Below are 11,396 nucleotides of genomic sequence, written 5' to 3'. Positions count from 1 at the left end.
TTTTCAAAGAACCAGCTTTTGGTCTTGTTAACTCTTTCAATTGTTTTTCTATTCTCTATTTCATTTAATTCTGCTTTAACTCTTATTATTTCTTTTCTTCTGGTGACTGAGGGCTTCTTTTGTGCTCTCTTTCTACTTGTTCCAGTTGTAGGGTTAATATTTTGATTATGGCCCTTTCTTCTTTTTGGATGTGTGCATTTATTGCTATAAACTTACCTCTGAGCACTGCTTTTGCTGTGTCCCAAAGGTTCTGGTAGGATGTATTTTCATTCTCATTTGATTATATGAATTTCTTTATTCCATCCTTAATTTCTTCTATACCCAGTAGTTTTTGAGCAAGGTGTTCAGTTTCCATGTGTTTGATTTTTTTTCTTTGCTTTTTCTGTTGTTGATTTCTACTTTTCTGGCTTTATGGTCAGAAAAGATGCTTTGTAATTATTCGATGCTTTGGATTTTGTTAAGGCTTGCTTTATGGCCTAACATGTGGTCTGTTCTGAAGAATGTTCCGTATGTATTGGAAAAGAACGTATGCTTGGCTGCTGTTGTGTGGAGTGTTCGGTATATGTCTATGAGATCAAGTTGGTTTTTGTAGCATTTAGCTCTTCTGTGTCTTTGTTAAGCTTCTTTCTGTGTGTTCTGTCCTTCAACAAAAGTGCTGTGTTGAAGTCTCCTACTACTAGTGTGGAGCTGTCTCTCTCTCTTTCTAATGCTGTTAGAGTTTGTTGTATGTAGTTTGGAGCCCTGTTGTTGGGTGCATAAATGTTTATTATAGTTATGTCCTCCCAGTGTATTGACCCTTTAATCATTATATAGTGTCCTTCCTTATCCTTTCTGGTGGATTTTATATTAATGTCTATTTTGTCAGAGATTAATATTGCCACTCCTGCTCTTATTTGAGTGTTATTTGCTTGATATATTTTTCTCCATCCTTTGAGTTTTAGTTTGTTTCTTTAAGTCTCAGGTGTGTCTCTTGTAGGCAGCATATAGACAGATCGTGTTTTTTTAATCCAGTCTGCCACTCTCTGTCTCTTTATTGGTGCATTTAGTCCATTTAAATTCAGAGTAATTATTGATAGGTGTGAGTTTAGTGCTGTCATTTTGATGTCTTTTTGTGTGTGTTGTTCATGGTTTCTTTGTTTCACTTAATTTTCTGTGCTGAGTTGTTTTTCTTTATGTATTTTCTTTTCATTTTTTTCATTATTGTTGATTTTGTGTTTGCTGAGTCTTTATATTTTTCTGGTTTTTTATTTTGACTTGTAGGATTGTTGGTTTCCTTTGTGGTTACCTTAATATTTACCCCTATTTTTCTAAGTTTATCCCAGTGTTTTGTTCCTTTATATTGCCTTGACTTCCTCTGCATATGAAAAATCTATGTCTACATTTTTTAAGTTCCTCTTTTTTGTTTTAATGTTGTTATTTTTTACGTATTGACATGTATCCCTATATTCAGTGTTTTAGCTTTGATTTACTTTTGTGACTTCCCTATCTAGGTTGATATCTGGTTGCTCTGTCCTGTGTTCTAGTCTTGGGTTGTTATCTGATTTTACTGATTTTCTAACCGGCAGACTCCCTTTAGTATTTCTTGTAATTTTGGTTTGGTTTTTGTAAATTCCCTAAACTTCTGTTTATCTGGAAATGACCTAATTTAACCGTCATATTTGAGCGACAGTTTTGCTGGATATATAATTCTTGGCTAGTAGGTTTTTTCCTTCAAGGCTTTATATAGGTCATCTCATTGCCTTCTTGCCTGCCTGGTTTTTGTTGAGTAGTCTGAGCTTATTCTTATTGACTCTCCTTTGTAGATGACTTTTCATTTATTTCTAGCTGCTCTTCAAATTCTCTCTTTATCTTTGGTTTCGGTATGTTTGATTATAATATGTCTTGATGACTTTCTTTTGGGATCTACGTTATGTGGGGTTCGATGAGCTTCTTGGATATCTTGTCATTTTTCATGTTATCAGGGAAGTTTTCTGCCAACAAATCTTCAACTATTCTCTCTGTATTTTCTGTTATCCCCCCTGTTCTGGCACTCCAATCACTTGTAGATTACTCCTCTTGATAGAGTCCCACATAATTCTTAGGGTTTTTGCATTTTAAAAAATCTTTTTATCTGATTTTTCCTCAAATAAGTTGGTGTCAAGTGTTTTATCTTCACTCTCACTAATTCTGACTTCCATTACCTCAATTCTGCTCCTATGACTTTCTGTTGAGTTGTCTGATTCTGAAATTTTATTGTTAATCTTCTGGGTTTCACATTGATGTTTCTCTATGGACTGTTGCAGCCTGTTAAATTTGTCATTATGCTCTTCTCTAATCTTTTTAATTTTCTCTGTTGTGTGTTCTGCATTTTGCTTAATTTCCTTCCTAATTTCTTGAAGAGTCTGTATATTAATCTTTGTATTCTGCCTCTGGTAATTCCAAGAAATTTTCCTCCTGTGGAAGATTTCTAGATTCTTTATTTTGGGAGCTTGCTGAAGCCATCATGGATTGCCTCTTTATGTGATTTGATATTGACTGTTGTCTCCAAGCCATCATATTTATTTATGTTTGCTTACTGTGTTCTAGCTTCTTGTTCTGCTATGCCCAAATAGGCTGCTCATATGAGCTAGTTTGATTATTGGCACCTTTGAAGCTCCACTGTCCTGTCAGCAGGTGGCTAGATCTGTTACTAGGTATGTGAGCTTAGGAGTCTGCCCACTCCTCTTGTATGGATTCAGCTCACATGCCCAGGTCAATAGCCCACAAGTATGTGGTGTAGGCTCTCACTTACAGTCCTAGACAGGCATGGGTGTTTGGTGTAGGTATAGGCATCTGGCTACATCAGGGGGACATACTCTGAGCAATGCAGGGGTCTGATGGCCACCCCCAAGTGTCCAGGAGGAAAGCTTGTCCCTGTTCCCTAGAGCATGTAGGTGGGTGGGTTTTGCAGCTGGACTGTGAGCACCTAATGCTGTTGCCTATAAGGACTGGGCAGCTCCTCTTATTCATGGGCCCCTGTCGCAGGTGGCTAGGTGGCATGGGTGGAGCCGCCAGTCCTCAGGCCCCTGATGTGGGTAGGTGAAGACCTTGCTTAATGGGCAAAGCAGTGTCAAATGTCAAGAACCTGCCACTTCACAGCTGAAACAGTTGAAGTTAGAGTTCCGGTATATACCCTGCTGTACTGCGGTAATGAGGGCCTACGCTACTGATATGGGCCCGCACAAGTCTATACAGGGGGAAAGGCATTCAAAGTGCATGGATCCCTTATGCCTGTGCCTAGGCAAAGAAGCTATGCCTACCCTGGGTTCCTGGCTTAGGGGAGCCTGCAGTTTATTTTTTCCCATTTGTTAATTTGTTCACTCTCCAAGGCAGGGAGAATGGCTCAGGGCGTGTGATGGATCCTACTTCCAGCCCAGGGGACTCGGCAGTTGCTGAAGCCAGTTGGGGACCCAGTGCAGAGCAGGGAGCGGGGAGGTAAATGGGAGAGAGGTTTTTTCCCTATGGGGGTGTTTTTGATCCATGTGGTAAGCCGTATGCAAGTACTTAACTTTCACCAGTGAGGGCTGCTTCTCACTTCTTCTGGGTGGCCCTGTAAACTCTCTTGCAGTGGGTCTGTACCGGTGTGGAAAACATGCCTCGCGAGCACCGCCACTTGCCTGCCTCACCACTCACACACGAGCTGATCAGGCCTGAAGGGCTCAGACTCTTGCTGGGTCAGGTATGGCAACTCCTTGCTGCTTCCAAACTATCTCTCCCTCCCCCTGCCACTCAGTCCAATTCCTCAACTCTGCCTTTGATGTTCAGGGCCCCCAGATTGCCATATATAATCAAATCACTTGTTTTTTCGGGTCTTTGTTGTAAAAGGGTCCACCAGAAGCATCTGACTACTCTGCCAGATTGGCCCCACCTCCTAGATTTCTTAATTCAATCCCTTGCTTTCATTTGCGTTTGTTCACTTTTCTTTGTTCCATTCTCTTGTATCTCTTGAGACTTGGTAAGTTCTGTTACTTTGCGTTCTGGTTTCTTTATCCTGTTCTATCTGTTTGACTCTACTATTGAGTGTTTTCTTGCTTGTGCTAATCAGCTGCTTTATTCTTCAGTTCCAGTAGTTCTCTTTATTTTTTGTTTTCATTTCTTATGTTTTCAGTTTCCTTGTTGAGTCTTTCATTTTGTTCTTCCATTCATTTCCTGGTCTCTGCTAGTTTGTTTTCTGTGTGCTTTTTGCTTTCTTTAAACTTATTTAGCACCATAGTCTGAAATTTTCATTTTTTTTCTGTTAGTCTTGCTTCCGTAGGAGAAATTTTCTCTTCTTCATGTTTTACTTTTGATGTATCTTCTTCTTTTGTGATTTTGTGTTTTTTAGTATTTTTTTTTTTTTTGGTTGAACTTGGGCTTTTTTGTTATCCTTTTTTCTCTTTTTTTACATTAAATCATGCTTTCTGATTTTCATGGGAAAATTTTCTGATTGGGCACAGTGGTCAAGTGCCTGGCTGCCAACTGGAAGATCAAGGGCCAGCACCCACCATCCGCTTTGTGGGAGAACAAGGCAACAGTCTACCTCTGCAAAGACTTACAGCCCCAGAAACCACATGGGGCAGCTCTATTTTGCCCCTCAGGCTTGCTATGAGTCAGAATTGATCTGACGGCAGTGGGCTCGGTATCTTCTCCTAAGAATCACTTAAGAGTGTGTGTGTGTGTGTGCGTGTGTGTGTGTGTGTTAGGTGCCATTGAGTCAGTTCTGACTCATAGCAACCCTATGTACAAGGGAAGAAAACACTGCCCAATCCTGCACCATCTTCACAATCATTACTATGTTTCAGCCCATTGTTGCAGCCACTGTATCAGTAACGTTGTTCAGGGTCTTCCTCTTTTTCAGTGACCCTCTACTTTACCAAGTATGATGTCCTTCTCCAGGACTGGTCCCTCCTGATAACAAGTTCAAAATACATGAGAGGAAGTCTCGTCATCCTCACTTCTAAGGAGCATTCAGACTGTACTTCTTCCAAAACAGATTTGTTTGTTCTTCTGGCAGTCCATGGTGTATTCAGTATTCTTTGCCAACACCATAATTCAAAGGCATCAATTCATCTTTGGTCTTCCTTATTCTTGTTCAGCTTTCGCATGTGTATGAGGTGATTTAAAATACCATGACTTGGGTCAGGCACACCTTAGTCCTCAAACCCACCCACCTACGTGCTCTAGGGAACAGGGACACACCTTCCTCCTGGACACTCGAGGGCATCTGTCAGCTCCCTGCCTTGCTAAGAGTGTGTTCCCCTGCTGCAACCAGATGCCTGTACCTACACCAATCACCCATGCCTGTCTAGGACTGGAAGTGAGAGCCTACAGCAATCTTAGCTTTTTAACATTTTAAAGAGGTCTTTTGCGGCAGATTTGCCCAATGCAAATACGTCGTTTGATTGATTGACTGTTGCTTCCATGGGTGTTGATTGCAGATCTAGGTAAAATGAAATACTTGACTACTTCAATATTTTCTCTGTTTATCATGATGTTGCTTATTGGTCCAGTCATGAGGATTTTTGTTTTCTTTCTGTTGTGGTGTAATCCATACTGAAAGCTGTGCTCATTGATCTTCATCAGTAAGTGCTTCAAGTCCTCTTCGCATTCAGAAAGCAAGGTTGTGTCATCTGCATATCTCAGGTTGTTAATGAGTCTTCCTCCAATCCCAATGCCACAGTCTTCATAAAGTCCAGATTCTCAAATTATTTGCTCAGCATACAGATTAAATAAGTATGATGAAAAGATACAACCCTGACAGTCAACTTTTCTGACTTTAAACCATGCTGTACCCCCTCGTTCTTACCGAACGAGTGCCTCTTGATCTATGTACAGGTTCCTCCTGAACTCAATTAAGTGTTTTGGACTTCCCATCCTTCGCAAGGTTATCCATAATTTGTTATGATCCACACAGTCAAATGCCTTTGCATAATCAATAAAACATAAGTAAACATCTTTCTGGTGTTCTCTGCTTTCAGCCAAGATACATTGACATTAGCAATGATATCCCTCATTCCACATCCTCTTCTGAATCTGGCTTGAATTTCTGGAAGTTACCTGTCGATGTACTGCTGCAACGATTTTTCAGTGATCTTCAGCAAAATTTTACCTGTGTGTGTTATTGAGATTGTCTGATAATTTCTTCATTCTGTTGGATCACATTTCTTTGGAATGGGCACAAATATGTGTCTCCTCCAGTTGGTTGACCAAAAAGCTGTCTTCCAAATTTCTTGGCATAGATGAGTGAGTGCTTACAGTGTTGCATTCATTTGTTGAAAAATCTCAGTTGGTATTTCGTCAATTCCTTGAGCCTTGTTTTTCACCAATGTCTTCAGTGCAGCTAGGGCTTCTTCAGTGCCATTGGTTCTTGACCATATGCTATCTCCTGAAATCGTTGAACATCAGACTATTTCATACAGTACTCTGTGTATTCCTTCCATCTTCTTCTGATACTTCCTGCATATTTCAGTATTTTGCCCATAGAATCCTTCAGTATTGCAACTCAAGACTTGAATTTTTTCTTCAATCCTTTCAGCCTAAGAAATGCCGAGTGTGTTTTTCCCTTTCGGCTTTCTATCTCCAGATCTTTGCACATTTAATTATAATATTGTGCTTTGTCTTCTTGAGCTGTCCATTAAAATCTTCTCTTAGGCTCTTTTATGTGATCATTTTTTCCATTCACTTTAGCTACTCTGTGTTCAAGAGCAAGTTTCAGAGTCTTTTCTGACATCTATTTTGGCCTTCTCTTTTTTTCCTGTCTTTTTAATGACCTCTTGCTTTCTTCATGTATGATGTCCGTGATGTCATCCCACTACTCATCTTCTGTTCGGTCATTAGTGTTCAGAGTGTCAAATCTATTCTTGAGATAATCTCTAAAATCAGGTGAGATATACTCAAGTTCATACTTTGTCTCTCGTGGACTTGTTTTAATTTTTTTTCAGCTTCAACTTGAATTTGCATATGAACAATTGATTGTCTGTTCCGTAGTAGTCCCCTGGCCTTGTTCTGACTGATGATATTAAACTTCTCCATTATCTCTTTCCACAGATGTAGTCAGTTTGAGTCCTGTGTATTCCATTCAACGAAGTCCATGTGTATAGTTGCTGTTTATGTTGTTAAAAGGTATTTGCAATGAGTAAGTCATTGTTCTTGCAAGATTATATCATGCGATCTCTGGCATCATTTCTGTCACCAAACCCGTATTTTTCAACTGCTGATCCTTTTTCTTTGTTTTTAACTTATGCATTCCAATCACCAGTAATTATCAATGCATATTGATTGCACATTTGATCAATTTCAGACTACAGTAGTTGGTAAAAATCTTTAATTTCTTCATTTTTGGCATTAGAGGTTGGTGCGCAAATTTGAGTAATAGTCACATTAACTGTTCTTCCTTGTAGTTTTATAGATATTATCCTATCTCTGACAGCTTTATACTTTAGGAGAGATTTTGAAATGTTCTTTTTGACGATGAATGCAACGCCATTCCTCTTCAATTTGTCATTCCCAGCATATTAAACTATGTGATTGTTCAGTGCAAAATAGCAAATACTAGCCCATTTCAGCTCACTAATGCCCAGGATATGGATTTTCAAGCATTCTATTTCATTTTTGACAACTTCCAATTTTCTTAGGTCTATACTTCATGCATTCCACGTACATTCTTTCGTACATTCCAATTTCTAATGGATGTTTGCAGCTGTTTCTTCTCATTTTGAGTCATGCTACATCAACAAATGAAGATCCTGAAAGCTTTACTCCATTCATGTCATTAGTGTCAACTCTATTTTAAGGCGGTAGCCCTTCCCCAGTCATATTTTGAGTGCCCTCCATCCTGAGGGGTTTACCTTCCACCATGATACCAGTGTTTCACTGCTGTTCATAAAGTTTTCACTGTCCGATTATTTTAGAAGCAGATCACCAGGTCGTTCTTCCCAGTCTTAGTCTGGAAGCTCTGCTGAAACCTGTCCACCGTGGGTGACCCTGCTGGTATTTGAAATACCATTGGCATAGCTTCCAGCATCACAGCAACACACATGCCACCATAGTATAACAAACTGACAGATGAGTGGTGGAACCCGATGGGGCAGTTCTACTCCATCCTAGAGGGTTGTTATGAGCCTGAATTGACCCGACAGCAGTGGATTAATTTGATTTGGTAATCCAGGCCCTCTTGGGCCAGTGACTAGGATACCACTAGAGGTCACTCTTTTCCTTTTTTTTTTTTTTTTAGTGCTGATTTAAGAATTCTGGATGCTTGTTCTCTGAAATTCAGTATGCATGAGCAGGGAATTTTAGCTGGTTACAGATGCTGACATAAGAAGTGGGGCTTGGCTTTCCCGTGGTGAAAGTGGGGAGCTCTTTACATCTTTCCCTCCTGGGCGCCCCTGCACATGCTCTCATCCCATGGTGTTCTGCTGTGGGCAGGGACCCAGACGTTTCCCTAGGTTACCTGTCTGAAGTATTTCCCTTGCCCTGATGCCCTTACAGTGCCTACAGGTTCTATCCAGTCTGTCCACTAGCTGGCACTGCCACTCAGGTGAGATGTCATGTGTTAATGAATCTGTCCACCAGGGGGCACAACTCTTTCTAAGGTTATTACTGCTTTCCCATCTTTGTTTACGCAACCACGTTTTCTGTCGGAAAACCCACACCCAGTGAGCCCCCTTCGGGGCTGGGTGTTGCCCTCCATTTTTGCCCAAAGCTTCTTTCCCTACTCTGTGGGGGCTGCTTATATCTGAGCTGGCATTCAGGGGAAGCATAGGCCAACTTTTCTCTGTCTCAGGAGGAGGAAGTGCTGGCTCTCCTGGAAAGACCTCCAAGACATCTGTCTTGTTGGTTGCAGAGGTCTAGTGCCCCTGTGGTGGCTGGGTGAGCAGTCTGCACTTAGGTGACCTGTCTCCTGGCTCCACTGTAGAGAATCTGCTGTAGGAGCTCATAATATTCCAACAGCAGACAGTTACCCGGTTGGGGAGGATTGTCATATTTCTAATGGGCCCCCAGGGAAGTCTGTCCTGTTAGTTTCAGAGGCCTGAGCTATAGGATGCATATGGAGGCTGGTAGAGTACTGACTATGGGAGCAGACTCCATTGTGGGGGCCTCCTGTAGCAATTCACAGCAGGCTTGCAGGTGACAGTGTCTGGGTGTGGAATGTGTTGTCATGCCCCAAATGGACCCCCCAGGGAGATCTGCTTTGTTGCTACAGAGCCCCGCCCCCATAGTATGTTGGCTATGGGTGTAACCTCCACTCAAGATGCCTGATGCCTGCTTCCTAGCACACAGCAACCTCAGTCAGCAGTCTTCATCATCGACGAGAAGGGGTAACAGACAGACTGAACTGACTCCCCAGGTCTGTCCTGTTGATATCAGAGGACAGAGGTATGGGGTGCACAGAGAGGCAGGTACAGTGATGGCTATGGGAGCATACTCCACTGCAGGGTCCTTCTTAAGCAATTCTTAGTAGGCTTGCACCGAACAGTGTCCAGGGTGAGGGAGGTGCTGACACACTCCAAACAGACCCCCGAGGAGATCTGTCTTTTTATTTTACAGCAGAAACTTGGGGTCCTGTCTGTTTGTACAGGCAGTGGTTGTGGTGGTTAGGGAAGCAGAATTTTTTACTGGGGCCACTTCCCCAGTTCACAGCAGCCGGCAGCTTGTGTGTCTCGGAAGAGGGGCAGGGACAGTGGGAGAAGTGATTTTCATACCTTATGCGACTCGTTGATTTGTGCCTGTCTGTAGTTCCCCGCTGCTTTCTTCTGCTCCCCGATTTAGGGTTCCTCAAAGCCGAGCACCATTTCCTTGTTGTGTTTGTGGGGGAGGATTGGAATGATGATCTGTTTACCCCAGCATCTTCCCAGAATCCATGTGTATAGTGATTTTTTAATTGCTTTCCTTTTTTTTCCTTCTCATTATGCCATACCCTGGAATTTCCCTTGTATCTATGTACATTATCCAGTCCCACTAGTATAAGTGTACTGGTGTAAGGTAAAAAAATGATGGTTGCTATGTGCTATAAGGGAACTCCTAACTCAGTTTATTCTAGGTTCTTGAGAAATGCCAAACATTGATGTCAGTAATGGCTGTGGCTTGTGCCAAGGTCCAGTCTGTAGGTATGTGGTGATGTGAGGTTGTAGGCTTGGAAGTCTGTTGGATGACTACCCTCTCACAGAGCTAAGCTGATTTTTCTTCATCTCTCTTTTGAGAAGCCCAAGTCAGCTGACAGGTGACTGGAAAATGGCACTTCTTTACGTTGTTATTGTATTTTGCAGAAAAAGGAGCGTGAACTCATACTAAATAAATCAACAAACGCTATTACAACTGGGAAGATGACCCACCCCCCAAACATCCCAAAAGAGCAGACCCCAGCAGGGACCTCGAATGCATCTTCAGTCTCCGTAAAACCTCCTGAAGAGAAGACTTCTGAAAGCAAAAAGACTTACAACAGCATCAGCAAGATTGACAAAATGTCCCGCATTGTATTCCCAGTCCTGTTCGGGACTTTCAATTTAGTTTACTGGGCGACATATTTGAATAGGGAGCCAGTGATTAAAGGAGCTGCCTCTCCAAAATAAATCTCCAGACTCCCAGTCTCCAAGAGAGCCATGCTTCCAGCAAGATGGTACCAAGGACAGGTTGAGCTCAAAGGAACTTTGCATATTTGGGCAATATCTTTTGGGATTTTTTGCATGTTTAGTAATATGTACAAATAATGTTGCCTTGATTGTTTATATGTATAACCTCAGATGTTTCAAAGATGTCACTTTGATGAACAGAGAAAACTTTCCAGAAAAACAAGAGACAATGACTCTGACACTCAGATGCTCAGTATCTTACACTGATAGTTTACAAATCAGACAAGTATATTTTTAACTATTCCAAATGTTACTTAACAATGATTTTTATACTTCAAATGTCATTTCATACAAATTTCCCCAGCAAGAAATATTTTAGGAAATTCTCTATGCATATTACCAAATATTGCAAGAAACAAAGTTCACAAAGAGCACATTTTTCATTAAAAGGAGCTGTTGGCATTTATGTAAAAAATTAATTTCCTTTGGTAATTCTTACTGTTCTGAAATTAGGAAAGGTACTGCATGATCTTACATTAAATAAGACAGGCAAATATGTATGCAGAGAAATTTAGTAACAAAAATATATGGTATGTTAGATTTACTAATAACATTTCTACCCCAGGCAAAAATTCAACTCCTTAAAAAAATTTTATTTTTACTCTTCACTCCCTACCCCTCATTAACTAAACAATGACCGTGACAAAAAAGGAGTCAAGAAAACAAAGGGTGGCTGGGTGGCAGTCTGAGCAGTGACTGAGCATGTCTGGAACTTGATGGTGCTCTTGCTGTGGCCAGGCTGCGCTTTGGTGGTGAGACATCTTGATG

The 11,396-nt window shown here is 41.2% G+C and overlaps 1 protein-coding gene across 1 annotated transcript in view; it reads left to right on the top strand.

Annotated features, from left to right (window-relative positions):
• GABRA5 (gamma-aminobutyric acid type A receptor subunit alpha5) overlaps positions 1-11,176 on the top strand; it is a 157,050-nt gene extending 145,874 nt beyond the window's left edge. The window contains exon 11 of the mRNA XM_004372621.1: positions 10,266-11,176. Coding sequence (XP_004372678.1) covers positions 10,266-10,568 — 303 coding nt within the window. The 3' untranslated portion in view covers positions 10,569-11,176. The remainder of the gene's footprint in view (positions 1-10,265) is intronic.
• Positions 11,177-11,396: the final 220 nt, after the last annotated feature.

This window comes from Trichechus manatus, unplaced genomic scaffold, assembly GCF_000243295.1.
Source record: "Trichechus manatus latirostris isolate Lorelei unplaced genomic scaffold, TriManLat1.0 scaffold00019, whole genome shotgun sequence".
Classification (NCBI taxonomy): domain Eukaryota; kingdom Metazoa; phylum Chordata; class Mammalia; order Sirenia; family Trichechidae; genus Trichechus; species Trichechus manatus.
This window is presented reverse-complemented; position numbering and strand designations above follow the sequence as displayed.